The sequence below is a fragment of the Salvelinus fontinalis genome, chromosome 19 (genome assembly GCF_029448725.1).
Source record: "Salvelinus fontinalis isolate EN_2023a chromosome 19, ASM2944872v1, whole genome shotgun sequence".
NCBI classification, from domain to species: Eukaryota; Metazoa; Chordata; class Actinopteri; order Salmoniformes; family Salmonidae; genus Salvelinus; species Salvelinus fontinalis.
The window spans coordinates 46,191,757-46,211,704 of record NC_074683.1 but is presented as its reverse complement, the minus strand read 5'-3'; the positions used below and the strand labels follow the sequence as shown (position 1 = coordinate 46,211,704).

Sequence of the window (19,948 nt, the reverse complement as noted above, 5' to 3'; positions counted from 1 at the left end):
ATAACAACTTAAACAAATGCAGCTAGTGCTGTTGTTCTATCTGCACCGTTTGACGTGACTGTAAGTTAGCCGTTGTTGGCTAGCTAGCAAGCAGGGGATAAGAACGTTGCCAGCCAGTATGGCAATGAAACATTTAGAACAAACGACTGGGTCGCGTCCATAGATACAGAACAAAAAAAGTGGATGACTGGGTCGCGTCTCTGGCAACCGAACCAATAGAACGAACGACCAGCCGGCTTTGGTTGCAACCCTAGATTTGTTTCGGGACAATATCTTGTGGAAGGATGAAATAGTATGAATAAATTAATCAAAATAACGATTTTAATGAAAACATGTGAATCGTTATTTGAATATGTTGGTAACCCGTTGTATAAAAGTGATAATGCCCTCGAAGTCGGTGTTTGGAGGATATACTGGCACGGTTTGCCTGCCCTCGACGAACAACACCCAGCTTCTCGGGCATTATCACTTAAGTAGAAAATGGCACATTATTTTCTATGTGGATACGATTCATGAATCAAATGTAATTTAACTTGCTGAATTGACAGAATAAAACATGGAATGTTGGTGTCACAACTTAATCACATTGTTTATCTTTAAAACAGGAGTATAGCTTACTTGGCTGGCATGAAAATGAACCACGGGAAACGCGTCCTCCATTCGCTATTTAAGTGCATAGATGATATGTATTTTTCCCATGATAATGGTCCATTCTAAATCAAAGCAAATTTCACACACATATATTATTTAGTATACAGTACCAGTCAAAAGTTTGGACACACCTACTCATTCCAGGGTTTTTCTTTATTTTTACGATTTTCTACATTGTATAATAATAGTGAAGACATTAACTATGAAATAACACATATGGAATCATGTAGTAACCAAAAAAGTGTTAAAGAAATTCTTCAAAGTTTGCCTTGATGACAGCTTTGCACACACTTGTCATTCCCTGAACCAGCTTCACCTGGAAGGCTTTTCCAACAGTCTTTAAGGAGTTCCCACATGCTGAGCACTTGATGGCTGCTGAACGCTCAAAACCTGGTTCAGTCTGCTTTCCACCAGACACTGGGAGATGAATTCACCTTTCAGCAGGACAATAAGGTAAAACACAAGGCCAAATCTACACTAGTTTCTAGTTTCTTACCAAGAAGACTGTGAATGTTCCTGAGTGGCCGAGTTAGTTTTGACTTGAATCTACTTGAAAATCTATGGCTAGACCTGAAAATGGTTGTCTAGGAATGATCAACAACCACTTTGACAGAGCTTAAAGAATTTGGAAAAGAATAATGGGAAAATGTTGCATGATCCAGGTGTGGAATGCTCTTAGAGACTTGCCCAGAAAGACAGCTGTATTCGCTGCCAAAGGTGCTTCTACAAAGTATTGAGTCGTGTGTGAATACTTATGTAAATTAGATATCTGTATTTAATTTTCAACACATTTTCAAACATTTCTAAAAACATGTTTTGACTTTGTAATTATGGGGTATTGTGTGTTGATGAATTCCGTCTCTAAAACAACAAAATGTGGAATAAGTCAAGGGGTATGAATACTTTCTGAAGGCACTGTAATTCCAGCATACAAACTGCACAACGGCCATTCGATGAATGGAAAGAGACATCTGTTACAAAACACCAAAAAGGTTAATGACATTCAGGAAATTGCCAAGCCTTTGATACTGAGTAGGGAGTGGATGTATTTCTGTTTGTCGAGATTGACATACTCTATTTGATTGTGATGTTGAAAACTCAAACCATGATGAAAGCGCTTGAAGTCGGTAATCGGTATGCAGTAATGCATTGCTTATTGGTTGTTTGTGGTGCATTGGCACAAAAACTGTTAGGGGAAAATAATGTCATATATTTTATATATTTATAAATATGACATCAAAATGTGATTCCCCTAGGTGATCATTGTCTGCAACTGGCTCTGATTGTGAGGTAATGAGACAGACAGGGAGAGTGAGCTAGTCTGTTGTGGTCGGTGAACCCTCAACCTCCTGGCCCGTAGCCTTGTGTGGCATCGACTGTGCCACAAAACCATGCTGAAGTGGTCAAGTCAAGATCCACATTTATAAAGACAGGGTTGCTGCAGTTATTGTTATTTGTGGTTATCTTTTTTTTCTATGAGGGGGGAGGGTTTGCCTGATTCATGTAAAAATGTGTTTTATGTTGGGTAGTGGGGTGAATTTGTTTTATGACACCTCCAGTTAGACCAGTCCTCCCCCCGGCAGTAGTCACACACATTGTTATTTCAGTAGGCTGTATTTATGTTCAGTGTTTAATGTGTTGGTTTGTAACTGATAGTTTGTCTTGCCCATAGGCTGTGATTTTCCACATGACCTGGTTGGCTATGTCTCTGTTTGCAACTCGGATGACTGCTCCGGGGGAGAGGGCTACCGCACATACCGCTGCACACACACACGTGGGGACATCAGCACTCCAGGGGTTAAAGCCTCATATTTGTGGTGTGTGTGTGTGAGAGAGAGACAAAGGGGATGATGTGAGTGATGAATATGAGAAGGTACTCTTAAGCCTATGATTCATTGCACTCAATGTGCCTTCCTCTGCTCTTTCTCTTTTTGCTTCGTGTGACGTTGTCAGAGAGACAATCTGGACGCAATCTATGTTGCTCCGTGTCACCCCCAAAAACTTGCCTGCAACCTAGTTGCATTTCATCGCACAAGATGGATGCAATGTCCAATCAGTGAGTAGAAAAGACGGATTGGTTGATTGGCAACAAAACTGACACGTGCACAACTATAGATTGTAACTATATTTAGTCTACCATATATATTTAATACATAAATCAAGTATATGTTTTATTTTATTTTTTATTTTTTGTTTATTATTTATATTTTTTGGTACTTTTTACTCCTTTTCTCCCCAATTTTGTGATATCCAATTGGTAGTTAGTCTTGTCCCATTGCTGCAACTTCCCTACGGACTCAGGAGAGGTGAAGGTCGAGAGCCATGCATCCTCCGAAACAGGACCCTGCCAAACCGCACTGCTACTTGACCCTGCTCACTTAACCCGGAAGCTAGCCGCACCAATGTGTCGGAGGAAACTGGCAACCGAAGTCAGTTTGCAGGTGCCCGGCCCAACACAAGGAGTCGCTAGAGTGCGATGGGACAAGGAAATCGCGGCCGTCCAAACCCTCCTCTAACCCGGACGACGCTGGGCTGATAGTGTGCCGCCTCATGGGTCTCCCGAGCACGGCCGGCTGTGACACAGCCTGAGATTGAACCCGGGTCTGTATTAGTGCCTTAGATAGCTGCGCCACTCGTGATGCCATACATAAATAAAGGTGCACAATGAGTACTTGTCTCTCAAATACGTAGTTACAGTTGTTGGTTAGCTAGTTATTCATTAAAATCACCATTTAACCAACACCCATATTTTTGTGACTACCTGGACCTACCATTTGGTTTTGAAGTATTGAAACTCACCACATGATTTTAATGAAAAGTATTTTAGTAAAAAACATGAAAAGGTAAGAAGCGCTCATCATTTCAAATAAACTACATGTTGTATTAAACAGCAAATAAACACTCTCTAAATAGGTCAGGAGCCAGAGATGGAACGGAAATTATTTATTTAGGCTATATTAATTTAATTATTTCAAGGCTATAGCCTAAAAAGAAATACTGTAAATTGTGACACACTAGGCTGGCAGGAACATTAAGCGCTCAGCATTTAAACAGCATTTTGTTGTATTAAATCATTATGGTATAAGTTGCGCATATACATTTGAAGTCGGAAGTTGACATACACCTGAGCCAAATACATTTAAACTCAGTTTTTCACAATTCCTGACATTTAATCCTAGTAAAAATTGCCTGTTTTAGGTCAGTTAGGATCACCACTTTATTTTAAGAATGTGAAATGTTGGGCCTCCCGGGTGGCGCAGTGGTCTAGGGCACTGCATCGCAGTGCTAACTGCGCCACCAGATTCTCTGGGTTCGCGCCCAGGCTCTGTCGCAGCCGGCCGCGACCGGGAGGTCCGTGGGGCGACGCACAATTGGCATAGCGTCGTCCGGGGTAGGGAGGGTTTGGCCGGTAGGGATATCCTTGTCTCATCGCGCTCCAGCGACTCCTGTGGCGGGCCGGGCGCAGTGCGCGCCAACCAAGGGGGCCAGGTACACAGTGTTTCCTCCGACACATTGGTGCGGCTGGCTTCCGGGTTGGAGGCGCGCTGTGTTAAGAAGCAGTACGGCTGGTTGGGTTGTGCTTTGGAGGACGCATGGCTTTCGACCTTCGTCTCTCCCGAGCCCGTACGGGAGTTGTAGCGAAGAGACAAGGTAGTAATTACTAGCGATTGGATACCACGAAAATTGGGGAGAAAATGGGATAAAAAAAAAAAAAGAATGTGAAATGTCAGAATGATTTATTTCATCACATTCCCAGTGGGTCAGAAGTTTACATACACTCAATTAGTATTTGGTAGCATTGCCTTCAAATTGTTTTACTTGGGTCAAACGTTTCGGGCAGCCTTCCACAAGCTTCCCACAATAAGTTGGGTGAATTTTGTCCCATTCCTCCTGACAGCGCGGGTGTAACTGAGTCAGGTTTGTAGGCCTTCTTGCTCGCACATGCTTTTTCAGTTCTACCCACACATTTTCTATAGGATTGAGGTTAGGGCTTTGTAATGGCCACTCTAATACCTTGACTTTATTGTTCTTAAGCCATTTTGCCATTTGGAAGCATGCTTGGGGTCATTGTCCATTGTCCATGTCTTGAGATGTTGCTTCAATATATCCACATAATTTTCCTACCTCATGATGCCATCTATTATGTGAAGTGCACCAGTCCCTCCTACAGCAAAGCACCCCATAAAACATGATGCTGCCACCCCTGTGCTTCACGGTTGGGATGGTGTTCTTCGGCTTGCAAGCATCCCCCTTTTTCCTCCAAACAATGATGGTCATTATGGCCAAACAGTTCTATTTTTGTTTTATCAGACCAGAGGACATTTCTCAAAAAATACGATCTTTGTGCAGTTGCAAACCGTAGTCTGGCTTTTTTATGGGGGTTTTGGAGCAGTGGCTTCTTCCTTGCTGAGCGGCCTTTCAGGTTATGTCGATTATAGGACTCGTTTTTACTGTGGATAAATATACTTTTGTTCCTGTTTCCTCAAGTATCTTCACAAGGTCCTTTTGCTGTTGTTCTGGGATTGATTTGCACTTTTCGTACCAAAGTACTTTCACCTCTAGGAAACAGAACGCATCTCCTTCCTGAGTGGTATGACGGCTGCGTGGTCCCATGGTGTTTAGACTTGCGTACTATTGTTTGTACAGATGAAGGTGGTACCTTCAGGCATTTGAAAATTGCTCCCAAGGATGAACCAGACTTGTGGAGGTCTACGATATATTTTCTGAGGTCTTGGCGGTTTTCTTTTGATTTTCCCATGATGTCAAGCAAAGAGGCACTGAGTTTGAAGGTAGGCCTTGAAATACATCCACAGGTACACCTCTGATTGATTGACTCAAATGATGTCAATTAGCCTATCAGAAGCTTCTAAAGCCACGACATTTTCTGGAATTTTCCAAGCTGTTTAAAGGCACAGTCAACTTAGTTTATGTAAACTTCTGACCCACTGGAATTGTGATGCAGTGAATTATAAGTGAAGTAATCTGTCTGTAAACAATTGTTGGAAAAATGACTTGTGTCATGCACAAAGTAGATGTCCTAACCGACTTGCCAAAACTATAGTTTGTTAACAAGAAATTTGTGGAGTGGTTGAAAAATTTGTTTTAATGACTCCAACCTAAGTTAGTGTATGTAAACTTCTGACTTCAACTATAGGCTGTGACTTACTTCTAATTAAATAAAAATGCCTTATTAGGCACAATAACCCTATCAAAACGGAAATCTCCTTGAAATAGGTCATATGTCAGGCCTATTGGGCCAAAATCAGTGATAGCCTATTGTATAAATAATAGAACGAAAATTAACACATTTTAAGAGATCATATTTTCTGTTTATAAATACTTTGCTACAATGACACGCTTATTTAGCTACCCACCTTGTTCCTTTCTGTTAGCATGTGCACGTAGTACACCATCATGCTTTTGGGATACATGTCTTTTCAGATTCCACAATGATTCCTTAGTTGTGGACACTACATCACCGCACTCCTTCTCTTGCTCCTCTTCATCTTTGTAAGTCACCTTGATTTGGAGTGGACGAGAAGGCCGACGCTCCAGCCTTTGGGAAACTCGCTCCGCGCTCCAGTCAAATTGGGCACGCTCCACTCACATACTCGGGTTTCAACTGCAAATGTCCAACATGAATCGCTAGCTTGATTAGCTTGCTAGCTAGCTAAATTGTACAGCCAGCATTATGTCTGTTACAATTACCAAACGTTTGGATAAACAAACAATTTATGAAACCATGATGTGGTGTATGACAGGATTGAATGCTGCATGTTAATGTCAATTGCACATCATGATTATTGCAACCACAGGGAGCCTTATGCTTCCATTGTTACCAAGGCAACAGTTGACACTTCCATTCTGGGTGTTCTCTCTCCTTCACACCGGGGTTAGAATTCTATACTGGATTAAAGTTAGCCCCAGACGGGGTGTTTATGTGTGCGTGTAAGTCGTCCCTCACCTTTTTGACTCATTCATGCATTTCCCAGAGAATTTCTGGTGTGCTTGTGTTTTTATTTAGGAAGTAGAAACCCTCATTATTTGTAGGTTACAGACATATACTGCAGATGCTTTCAGCTGACATGGGTAACACAAAACATGGGTAACACTTCATTCTTCAATATGATTTATTGAGCTGGACAGTGGGCTTGGCATTGCATCTCATACAGTAGTCATGATATCATGTTCACTGTGTTACTCAAGGAACCGATATCCACACATAGAGGAATCACCATAAACACTGTGGGTTTGCATGCTAATTTGCTGAGTGTGCTATTTGGGTGATAATGTGTACAATTGGTCAGGGAGATAATTTATAAGCATAGTGATATTTTCATATTTCTGAGACGAGTGGAGGTGATTGGCAGGGAGTTGTCGGGGCAGCTGCATGGGGACAGATAGTTCCAGTAGAGAATGACACACATGATGGGGTGTAAAGACTAAAGACCCCTGTCTGGAGCATGAATCACGCCAGAGCTGGGGGAAGGGGGTTGGAGGGTTATAGTAAGTGGCTGCTGCCTCCAGTTTTGAGGAGTGAGAAAGAAGGGGCAAGACGTGCTCAGTGACTCACACTCAAACACATATGCATAGACAGTTACAGTATGTCTGCAGTATGCTGAGCCTGTTGACCGTTCTATATCCTGCCCGCAACCATGTTCTCATGCGCTGTCTGTGTGTTTGTGATATGTACACTACCGTTCAAAAGCTTGGGGTCACTTAGAAATGTCCTTATTTTTGAATGAGTTGTACACAGCGTTGTACGAGATCTTCAGTTTCTTGGCAACTTCTTGCATGTAATAGCCTTCAATTCTCAGAACAAGAATAGATGGATGAGTTTCAGAAGAAAGTTCTTTGTTTCTGGCCATTTTGAGTCTGTAATCGAACTCACAAATGCTGATGCTCCAGATGCTTAACTAGTCTAAAGAAGGCCAGTTTTATTGATTCTTTAATCAGAACAACAGTTTTCAGCTGTGCTAACATAATTGCAAAAGGGTTTTCTAATGATCAATTAGTGTTTTAAATGATAAACTTGGATTAACTAACACAACGTGCCATTGGAACAAAGGAGTGATGGTTGCTGATAATAGACCTCTGTATTAGAGGTCGACCGATTTAATCGGAATGGCCTTTAAAAAAAAATGTATACACCTTTATTTAACTAGGCAAGTCAGTTAAGAACACATTCTTATTTTCAATGACGGCCTAGGAACAGTGGGTTAACTCCCTTGTTCAGGGGCAGAACGACAGATTTTTACTTTGTCAGCTCGGGGATTCGTTTTTGCAGCCTTCCGGTTACTAGTCCAACGCTCTAACCACCTGCCTTACATTGCACTCCACGAGGAGCCTGCGTGGCAGGCTGACTACCTGTTAGGCGAGGGCAGCAAGAAGCCAAGGTAAGTTGCTAGCTAGCATTAAACTTATAAAAAACAATCAATCTTCACATAATCACTAGTTAACTACACATGGTTGATGATATTACTTTAGATATTCTTTAGATGCGGTGCCTGTTAATATCTCATCGAATCACAGCCTACTTCGCCAAACGGGTGATGATTTAGCACTTTCGTTGCACCAAACCTATCCATAAATATCAATGCCTTTCTTTAAAATCAATACACAAGTATATATTTTTAAACCTGCATATTTAGTTAATATTGCCTGCTAACATGAATTTCTTATTAATTAGGGAAATTGTGTCACTTCTCTTGCGTTCTGTGCAAGCCGTCAGGGTATATGCAGCCGTTTGGGCCGCCTGGCTCGTTGCGAACTGTGTGAAGTCCATTTATTCCTAACAAAGATCGTAATTAATTTGCCAGATTTGTACATAATTATGACATAACATTGAAGGTTGTACAATGTAACAGCAATATTTAGACGACTTAGGGATGCCACCCGTTAGATAAAATACAGAATGGTTCCGTATTTCACTGAAAGAATAAACGTTTTGTTTTCGAAATGATAGTTTCTGGATTCGACCATATTAATGACAAAAGGCTCGTATTTCTGTGTGTTATAATTGTCTATGATTTGATATTTGATAGACCAGTCTGACTGAGCGATGGTAGGCAGCAGCAGGCTCGTACGCATTCATTCAAACAGCACTTTTGTGCGTTTTGCCAGCAGCTCTTCGCAATGCTTCAAGCATTGAGCTGTTTATGACTTCAAGCCTATCAACTCCCGAGATTAGGTTTGTGTAACCGTTGTGAAACGGCTAGCTAGTTAGCAGGGTGCACGCTAATAGCGTTTCAATCGGTGATGTCACTCCCTCTGAGACTTGGAGTAGTTGTTCCCGATGCTCTGCAAGGGCCGCGGCTTTTGTGGAGTGATGGGTAAGGATGCTTCAAGGGTGGCTGTTGTCGATGTGTTCCTGGTTCAAGCCCAGGTAGGGGCGAGGAGAGGGACGGAAGCTATACTGTTACACTGACAATACTAAAGTGCCTATAAGAACATCCAATAGTCAAAGGTATATGAAATACAAATGGTATAGAGAGAAATAGTCCTATAATTCCTATAATAACCTCAACCTAAAACTTCTTACCTGGGAATATTGAAGACGCATGTTGAAAGGAACCACCTGCTTTCATATGTTCTCATGTTCTGAGCAAGGAACTTAAACTTTAGCTTTCTTACATGGCACATATTGCACTTTTACTTTCTTCTCCAACACTTTGTTTTTGCATTATTTAAACCAAATTGAACATGTTTCATTATTTATTTGAGGCTAAATTGATTTTATTGATGTATTATATTAAGTTAAAATAAGTGTTCATTCAGTGTTGTTGTAATTGTCATTATTACAAATAAACTTAAAAAATCGGCCGATTTAATCGGTATCGGCCTTTTTTGGTCCTCCAATAATCGGTATAGGTATCGGCGTTGAAAAGTTATAATCGGTCGACCTCTACTCTGTATGCCTATGTAGATATTCCATTAAAAATCTGCCGTTTCCAGCTACAATAGTCATTTACAACATTAACAATGTCTACACTGCATTTCTGATCAATTTGATATTTTAATGGACAAAAAATTTGCTTTTCTTTAAAAAACAAGTACATTTCGAAGTGACCCCAAACTTTTGAACGGTTGTGTCTGTGTGAGAGGGAGGGAGTGTGTGTGTGTAGTGTAAGACTCATCATAGAGGATCAATCTGTCTAGTCTATGATGTGACGACCTGATGTACAGTGCATTCAAAGTATTCAGACCCCTTGAATTTTTCAACATTTTGTTACCGTACTCCATTATTCTAAAATTGATAAAATTTAGTTTTTTTCTTCAATCTACACACAATACCTCATAATGACAAAGCAAAAACATATTTAGATTTTTTTTCAGTATTCAGACCCTTTAGTACTTTGTTGAAGCAGCGATTACAGGCTTGAGTCTTCTTGGGTATGGCTCTACAAGCTTGGCATACCTGTATTTGGGGAGTTTCTCCCATTCTTCTCTGTAGATCCTCTCAAGCTCTGTCAGGTTGGATGGGGAGCGTCGCTGCACAGCTATTTTCAGGTCTCTCCAGAGATGTTTGATCAGGTTCAAGTCCGGGCTGTGGCTGGGCCACTCAAGGACATTAGCTTTTGTCCTGTTGGAATGGTGAACCTTCACCCCAGTCTGAGGTCCTGAGCGGCCCTTAGCAGGTTTTCATCAAGGATCTCTCTGTACTTTGCTCTGTTTATCTTTCCCTCGATCGTGACTAGTCTCCCAGTCCATGCCGCTGATACCCCCCTCCTCCCCCCACAGCATGATGCTGCCACCACCATGCTTCACCATAGGGATGGTGCCAGGTTTCCTCCAGACGTGAAGCTTGGCATTCAGGCCAAAGAGTTAAATCTTGGTTTCATCAGACCAGAGGATCTTGTTTCTCATGGTCTGAGAGTCCTTTAGGTGCCTTTTGGCAAACTCCAAGCAGGCTGTCATGTGCCTTTTACTGAGGAGTAGCTTCCATCTGGCCACTCTACCATAAAGGCCTGATTGATGGAGTGCTGCAGAGATGGTTGTCCTTCTGGAAGGTTCTCCCATCTCCACTCGGTCATAGTGACCATCAGGTTCTTGGTCACCTCCCTGAACAAGGTCCTTCTCCCCTGATTGCTCAGTTTGGCCGGGCGGCAGCTCTAGAAAGAGTCTTGGCGGTTCCAAACTTCTTCCATTTAAGAATGATGGGGGCCACTGTGTTGTTAAATACCATCCCCAATGATGATGTGATTGGGTTACAAATCATCCTGTCTGTCATCCTTTACCGTACTCCTCACATCACCTATTATAGCTTTAATAACAATGAAATGGAGAATACTTCTCTTAATATTCTGTCTCCGAGGTTGCCCATCACTGTAACACCCTAGCCTCTAAGTTTCAACAGATACAGGCTGGCACTTAACTCCTACATTTGCCTCTTTAAGCTTTACCCGGGGTGAATTTTGTGAATAGGCCTCTGATAGCAAGCACAGAATTTAGTTGTATTTTTTATTTATTGATGACAGACCTCTATCTCTCTCTCTCCTCTCTCCCACTCTCTCTATCACAGGTCAATGTGTCGACTAAAGGACCTCTACAGGGTTGTTGTCAATGTAGGTACCTGACGTCTTCAGTCTGCTGCCAGTCTGTTTAGTTAGTTAACCCATCTCTTCCTGGATCAGACCACCATCACCCTCCTGCATCACACCCAGGCACCCTCCTCAGACACCTGGCCAATCGCTGGTTCTGAACAGCGTTACCATGGACACCGAGTCCACCCACTCTGGCTACTCCAACAGATCCAACAGACATGGGTAAGAGCTCAGCTGACTTCCTATCTCTGTCTTCTCGCTCTCTCTGTCCGCTCTTACACCTCACTCACGCACACACACACACACACCCAAGCCGATGTAAGGTCAAGTTGCCAATGAGTGTGTTCAGATGCAGGCCTGTCTGTACCATCAGAGGGATGCTTATGTCTATATCTGCCGCAGAGTAACTGAATGCTGTTTGTTTCCACTGTGTATTACTTTTTAATTTAAGCCTCATGTCAGTTGTTGGGAAAAAGTTTTTCAAAAAGAGGGGGAGAGAGAGATGAGTGATGGATAATGCTCATGGAGTAGGGTTGTCACAGCTGACTGCCTTTAACCTATTTCACTGACTCACTCTGACTTGTTCTGTAAATGAGATGGGGAGTGTGAGAGACTAATTAGAAGGGATTGGGCTTTCCTCTCCTCCCTCATCCACTTGATCGTTGCTGTTCGTTGCTGTTACTGTCTCTGTGTGTGTGTGTGTGTGTGTGTGTGTGTGTGTGTGTGTAGGGAGCAGAGGCGGCGTGAGCGGCGTAAGCTCAGCAGTAAGGACAGCAGCCGGTCAGAGAGGTCTGTAATCATCAACAGCCCCTACACTCAGGCCTCCCCCAACCACAACAGCGAGCCCCTGCTAGAAGTCCCCACCTCCGTGGCTGGAGACGAGGCTCCAAGCCTCCAGGTAAGCTCCAACCCAACAAATCATAACTCACACGAACCATGCCTGAGAGATTCAAAAAGCCCTACATAACTATACGTACAGTGCAGCACTTACAGGAACCCTGTATAGAAGCCATCTCCCAACCAATCTCTTTCTCACAGAGTCAAGCTGGGAACCAGCTGAGTCGCGCACCATGCCGTTTTAAACTCAAACAGCTGGGCACATCATAATCAGCATAGTGACAGGGTCATAATCACCATGGTGACAGGGGCCAAATAGGTCAGAGGATTTGAAAATCTCCCCTTGGCCTGTGCGAACTATACTTCTCATTCTTTGTTATTGCGTGTGTGTTTCTGTGCTGTGCTTCTGTGTTTCTGTGCTGTGCTTCTGTGTTTCTGTACTGTGCTTCTGTGTTTCTGTGCTGTGTGTTTCTGTGTTTCTGTGCTGTGTGTTTCTGTGCTGTGTGTTTCTGTGTTTCTGTGCTGTGCTTCTGTGTTTCTGTGCTGTGCTTCTGTGTTTCTGTGCTGTGCTTCTGTGTTTCTGTGCTGTGTGTTTCTGTGCTGTGTGTGTGTGTGTGTGTTTCTGTGCTGTGTGTGTGTGTGTGTTTCTGTGCTGTGTGTGTGTGTGTGTTTCTGTGCTGTGTGTGTGTGTGTGTGTGTTTCTGTGCTGTGTGTGTGTGTGTGTGTGTGTGTTTCTGTGCTGTGTGTGTGTGTGTGTGTTTCTGTGCTGTGTGTGTGTGTTTCTGTGCTGTGTGTGTGTGTGTTTCTGTGCTGTGTGTGTGTGTGTGTTTCTGTGCTGTGTGTGTGTGTGTTTCTGTGCTGTGTGTGTGTGTGTGTTTCTGTGCTGTGTGTGTGTGTGTGTTTCTGTGCTGTGTGTGTGTGTGTTTCTGTGCTGTGTGTGTGTGTGTGTGTTTCTGTGCTGTGTGTGTGTGTGTGTGTGTTTCTGTGCTGTGTGTGTGTGTGTGTGTGTGTGTGTTTCTGTGCTGTGTGTGTGTGTGTGTGTGTTTCTGTGCTGTGCTGTGTGTGTGTGTTTCTGTGCTGTGTGTGTGTGTTTCTGTGCTGTGTGTGTGTGTATGTACTCTGTGTGTGTGTTTCTGTGCTGTATGTGTGTGTGTGTGTGTGTGTGTGTGTGTGTGTGTGTGTTTCTGTGCTGTGTGTGTGTTTCTGTGCTGTGTGCGTGTGTGTGTTTCTGTGCTGTGTGCGTGTGTGTGTTTCTGTGCTGTATGTGTGTGTGTGTTTCTGTGCTGTGTGCGTGTGCGCGTGTGCGTGTGTGTTTCTGTGCTGTGTGTTTCTGTGCTGTGTGTTTCTGTGCTGTGTGTGTGTTTCTGTGCTGTGTGTGTGTTTCTGTGCTGTGTGTGTGTGTGTGTTTCTGTGCTGTGTGTGTGTTTCTGTGCTGTGCTGTGTGTGTGCGTTTCTGTGCTCTGTGTGTGTGTGTGTGTGCGTTTCTGTGCTGTGTTTGTGTGCATTTCTGTGCTGTGTGTGTGTGTATGTGTGTTTCTGTGCTGTATGATTATGTGTGTTTCTGTGATTTGCAAATCTCCCCTTGGCCTGTGCGAACTATACTTCCCAGTCTTTGTTATTGTGTGTGTGTGTGTGTGTTTCTGTGCTGTGTGTGTTTCTGTGCTGTGTGTGTTTCTGTGCTGTATGTGTGTTTCTGTGCTGTGTGTGTGCGTTTCTGTGCTCTGTGTGTGTGTGTGTGTGTGCGTTTCTGTGCTGTGTTTGTGTGCATTTCTGTGCTGTGTGTGTGTGTATGTGTGTTTCTGTGCTGTATGATTATGTGTGTTTCTGTGATTTGCAAATCTCCCCTTGGCCTGTGCGAACTATACTTCCCAGTCTTTGTTATTGTGTGTGTGTGTGTGTGTTTCTGTGCTGTGTGTGTTTCTGTGCTGTGTGTGTTTCTGTGCTGTATGTGTGTTTCTGTGCTATGCTGTGTGTGTGTGCGTTTCTGTGCTCTGTGTGTGTGTGTGTGTGTGTGTGTGCGTTTCTGTGCTGTGTTTGTGTGCATTTCTGTGCTGTGTGTGTGTGTATGTGTGTTTCTGTGCTGTATGATTATGTGTGTTTCTGTGATTTGCAAATCTCCCCTTGGCCTGTGCGAACTATACTTCCCAGTCTTTGTTATTGTGTGTGTGTGTGTGTGTTTCTGTGCTGTGTGTGTTTCTGTGCTGTGTGTGTTTCTGTGCTGTATGTGTGTGTGTATGTTTCTGTGCTTTGTGTATGTGTGTGTGTGGTATTGTGTTCTATGTGTAATTATTCTGTATGTGGGTCAGAATGTGTCTTGATTTATATCCAAGTGGTGATTTTAAATCCACATATGGTTATCTCTGGAAGCAAGCCTATGATTTAGATGCTCTGACAATGGGGTTGAGATTTAGCTCTGGGCTATTGAAGCTAGGGTCAGAAGGCTAGAGACTGGCTATAGAGGGAGATGGATCAAGTGAATGAGACTGCTGCAGAGGGAGGGAGAGGGATAGATAAAGAGGGAAATGGTGATAGTTATGTTAGGAGGAGTATACTCTCTTGTGCCCTGGGTTCCATTCACATACTCTCTGACCTACTTGACTTTGTAAGTGGAAGGTCCTGCATGAAGTGTGTGTGTGTGGATGCATAAAGCATTTATGAGCCTGCACGTGCATGAATGGACTATGCAGCAAGTAGTGCAGTAACAGCTACATCTCAGCTGCATTACCAAAGCACTGCTTACATTTATACAGCTACAAACAGTGTCTGTCTGTCTAGCCGTCTGTCTGTCTGTCTCATTCCATGTCTCTTTGTATTTGGATGTTTGACTCAGCCTAACGTGCTGCAAACATTCCACATCGTGGTGTCATTGTAAGCTTGTGGCTTATAGACCCATTGTCTGCAATGTTGTTCAGCCACTGTCTACCAACTAGTGTAAAAGGTCATCTGTAATCATATTACATTACCATTACAGTGCAGTGCTTCCAAATGGCACCCACCCATCCCTGCCACTGCTCTAAGAGCACTGGTCTTTCAAATGGATACGGCTAATGCTAATATAATCTGGCACAGAGGAATTCACATACTGTAGGCTGAGATTAGCCTTAGCATGCAGCCAAACACCACTCTAAGAAAAGCTGATATGGATAATCCATACATGCCTATGATGTAAGGATGTGTGTGTGTGTTTGTGTGCACTTGCCTGTGTCTGTGAGTAGTGTGTACTGTCAGTGTCTCTGTGTGTGATTCATAGAGAGGTTGCCAACAGTGAATGTCGGACGGGTGAAAAGAATGTCATAAGGCTGTGTTCTGTGTCATGGTACTGTTGTGTTGTGCCTGAAGGCTATGGGGTTGGCATTGGCCTCTCTAACACGCCTGCTATTCTACTTCACCTGGCAGTGTGTCACATGATGCAGGGCTGAGGCTTTTGGAAGTAGTGGAAGCAAATAGAATTGGGAATGTCTTTGCTCTTTTGTCCTTTTGTCCTCGCAAACATACACACACAAATACAGTACAAATGTCAGATAAACCTCTAGAAATACCAGTGAGGTCCCTTTGTGTGCCACTGAATGTCATTGTTATTTTGCCCAGTATACCAATGTGAAACACACACGTCAGAATAACCTCCAGTCATACCAGTAAAGCTCTTTTGTGTGTTGGGTTAGTAGGTTACTGTATGTGTCTGTGAGCGAAGCCTGTTAGTCAGTCAGTGTTAGTGTGTGTTGTTGTGTTTAGTGTCATATTATAGTGTGTAACAGGCCTAACCAGGGCTCTGAATATGATCTATATTCACTCTCCACCAGAGGAGAGGGCTGCCAAGCATCAAACACCACCCATCTCTCTCTTTCTCTTTCCCTCTTTTGCTTTAATTCCCTCTCCCTCTCTCATTCTCTCTTCTCTCTACTTTCTTTCTTTCTCTGTGTGTCTGTTTCTCTAACTGTGTCTATCTATACCGTGCCTGTCTCACTTATTCTGTGTCTCTGTCCTTCTCTGCCCCCTCTTCTCTCCTTCTCTGCCTTTCGGTCTGTATAACATGGTACATTCTGATTTTTAGTTTTGAGTTCATTTGTGGGATTAAGCCACAGAGTGTAAATGAAGAGCTTTTAGCCTGCATTTGCTCTACCATTGCTACACAGGCTCATTAGTTATATGTACCATGCTTTAAGAGATGTTAGATAATATATAGGCTGTGTTCACTGATCTTTAACATGGAGAAGAGTGAGAGCACATTAAGATGATGTATGTAAAAATGGGAGATATCAGACGGGACAGAGTTATATGATCTAATAGGTTGTAGGTGTGATTAACACTCAGAGCCCCAGAATTTCATAACTACTAGAATGGCAATGATGGTCATTCTGACCGTTGATATTTCAATTGTATAAATATTCCATAATAAATAATAAATTGCTAAATGAATGCATGTATTATGTTAAAATAGGTTCTAAGATTCCTCAGGACACCAAATGCAAATTAGAAAATGTCTTGATTGATCCAGAAGCACATGGACTGTAAATACTAAAATAATAAGATAATGTATTTTATGACTGCAAAACAACAGTTACTGGCCCGTCCAAACTACACCTAAACTGTATTGAAACTAATTTCACACATAATAATAATATTAGATGTGGCCTAAAACAAAACAAAATGAACCACAAACCACGTGTAACCACGCCAGCCCAGGACCACCACATCCGGCTTCTTCACCTGCCGGATCGTCTGAGACCAGCCCCCGGGACAGCTGAAGAATTTCTTCACAAACTGACAGAAACTGTCTCAGGGAAGCTCATCTGTGTGCTCTTCATCCTCACCAGGTGAGATGAACTGACTGCAGTTCAGCGTCGTTTGCTGTTGTCAACGTTGAGAACAGAGTGCCCCATGGCGGTGATGGGGATATGGTATGGGCAGGCATAAGCTACGGGCAACAAACACAATTGCATTTTATCAATGGCAATTTGAATGCACAGAGATACCGTGACGAGATCCTGAGTTGTGACATTCTTCCACCGCCATCACCTCATGTTTCAGCATGATGATGCACAGCACCATGTCTCAATGGATCTGTACACAATTCCTGGAATCTGAAAATGTCCCAGTTCTTCCATGGCCTGCATACTTACCAGACATGTCACCCTTTTGAGCATGTTTGGGGTGCTCTGGATTGACATGTACGACAGCATGTTCCAGTTCCCGCTAATATCCAGCAACTTCGCACAGCCATTCAAGAGGAGTGGGACAACATTCCACAGGCCACAATCAACAACGTGATCAACTCTATGCGAAGGAGATGTTGCAATACATTTGAGTCATTTAGCAGACGCTCTTATCCAGAGTGACTTACAGTAGAGAGTGCACACATTTTCATTTGTACTGGTCCCCCGTGGGAATCGAACCTACAAACCTGGCATTGCAAGTACCATGCTCTATCAACTGAGCCACATGGGACCACTTAAATTAGGCAAATGGTGGACACCAGATACTGACTAGATTACTGATCCACACCTTTACTTTTTTTTAAAGGTATCTGTGACCAACAGATGCATATCTGTATTCCCAGTCATGTGAAATCCATAAATTAGGGCCTAATGAATTGACTTCAATTGACTGATTTCCTTATATGAACTGTATCTCAGTAAAATCTTTGAAATTGTTGCACGTTTATATTTTTGTTTAGATCAAATTTTATTTGTCACACGCCGAATACAACAGGTGTAGACCTTACAGTGAAATGCTTACTTACGAGCCCCTAACCAACAATGCAGTTTAAAAATATATACGGATAAGAAATAAAAGTAACAAGTAATTAAAGAGCCGCAGTAAAATAACAATAGTGAGACTATATACAGGGGGTTACCGATACAGAGTCAATGTGCGGGGGCACCGGTTAGTTGAGGAAATATGTACATGAAGGTAGAGTTATTATTAAACTGACTATGCATAGATGATAACAACAGAGAGTAGCAGCGGTGTAAAAGAGGGGGGTGGGGGGCAATGCAAATAGTCTGGGTAGCCATTTGATTAGGTGTTCAGGAGTCTTATGGCTTGGAGGTAGAAGCTGTTTAGAAGCCTCTTGGACCTAGACTTGGCGTTCCGGTACCTCTTGCCGTGCGGTAGCAGAGAGAACAGTCTATGACTAGGGTGGCTGGAGTCTTTGGCAATTTTTAGGGCCTTCCTCTGACACCGCCTGGTATAGAGGTCCTGGATGGCAGGAAGCTTGGCCACAGTGATATACTGGGCCGTTCGCACTACCCTCTGTAGTGCCTCAGGTCGGAGGCCAAGCAGTTGCCATACCAGGCAGTGATGCAACCAGTCAGGATGCTCTCGAGGGTGCAGCTGTAGAACATTTTGAGGATCTGAGGACACATGCCAAATCTTTTCAGTCTCCTGAGGGGGAATAGTTTTTGTCGTGCCCTCTTCATGACTGTCTTGGTGTGCTTGGACCATGTTAGTTTGTTGGTGATGTGGACACCAAGGAACTTGAAGCTCTCAACCTGCTCCACTGCAGCCCCGTCGATGAGAATGGGGGCTGCACAGTCCTATTTTTCCTGTAGCCCACAATCATCTCCTTTGTCTTGATCATGTTGAGGGAGAGGTTGTTATCCTTGCACCACACGGTCAGGTCTCTTACCTCCTCCCTATAGGCTGTCTTGTCATTGTCGGTGATCATGCCTACTACTGTTGTGTCATCGGCAAACTTAATGATGGTGTTGGAGTCGTGCCTGGCCGTGCAGTCATGATTGAACAGGGAGTACCGAATGGGACTAAACACGCACCCCTGAGGGGCCCCTGTGTTGAGGATCAGTTGTTACAGTTGAAGTCGGAAGTTTACATACACCATAGCCAAATACATTTAAACTCAGTTTTTCACACTTCCTGACATTTAATCCTAGTAAAATGTTCCTATCTTAGGTCAGTTAGGATCACCACTTTATTTTAAGAATGTGAAATGTCAGAATAATAGTAGAGTGATTTATTTCAGCTCTTATTTCTTTCATCACATTCCCAGTGTGTCAGAAGTTTACATGCACTCAATTAGTATTTGGTAGCATTACCTTTAAATTGTTTAACTTGGGTCAAACGTTTCGGGGAGCCTTCCACAAGCTTCCCACAATAAGTTGGGTGAATTTTGGCCCATTCCTCCTGACAGAGATGGTGTAACTGAGTCAGGTTTGTAGGCCTCCTTGCTCGCACACACTTTTTCAGTTCTGCCCACATATTTTCTATAGGATTGTGGTCAGGGCTTTGCGATGGCCACTCCAATACCTTGACTTTGTTGTCCTTAAAACCTTTTGTCAATAGGGGGTGCTATTTGCACTTTGTAATAATTTTGTTCCCAAATTAAACTGCCTTGTACTCAATTCTTGCTCCTACAATATGCATATTATTATTACTATTGGATAGAAAACACTCTCTAGTTTCTAAAACCGTTTGAATTATTTCTCTGAGTGAAACAGAACTCATTCTGCAGCACATTTCCTGTCAGGAAGTGAGATTTCTGAAATCGAGGTCCCTGTTCTTGGGTCAGTTTATAAGTCCCCATGTAAGCTATGGGGCTACATGCACTGCATACGGCTTCCTCTAGATGTCAGTAAGCGGTGAGAATTTGAATGGAGTGGATTGCACCATCTGGGCCACTATAAAAGCTCATGGAACGGAAGTACCGTTCTTTTCAACGGGGCGCCTGGCGCAAGAGGGACATCACAATGGCGTCCTGCAAAAGCTTTCGTTTTAGCAGTTCTATATCTCCGGTCATGTTTTTATTCGTTATAGGTGTTAAAGACATCATAAGGTAGTTAATTTAAACCGACCTGTAGCAGTTTATATCAGTTTATTGCGATTTTCTGGGATTTCTTTGTGACGCGCTTTCACGAGTTGGACACCTCTCCAGTGGGTGGCTATCGTTAGCTGCTATTTCT

The 19,948-nt window shown here is 43.1% G+C and overlaps 1 protein-coding gene across 1 annotated transcript in view; it reads left to right on the top strand.

The window, feature by feature from the left end:
* Positions 1-19,948, top strand: part of LOC129816840 (vang-like protein 1) — a 71,895-nt gene that overhangs the window by 11,441 nt on the left and 40,506 nt on the right. Inside the window, exons 2-3 of the mRNA XM_055871768.1 lie at positions 11,174-11,417; positions 11,925-12,093. Of these exons, the coding sequence (XP_055727743.1) occupies positions 11,365-11,417; positions 11,925-12,093 (222 nt within the window). The 5' untranslated portion in view covers positions 11,174-11,364. The remainder of the gene's footprint in view (positions 1-11,173; positions 11,418-11,924; positions 12,094-19,948) is intronic.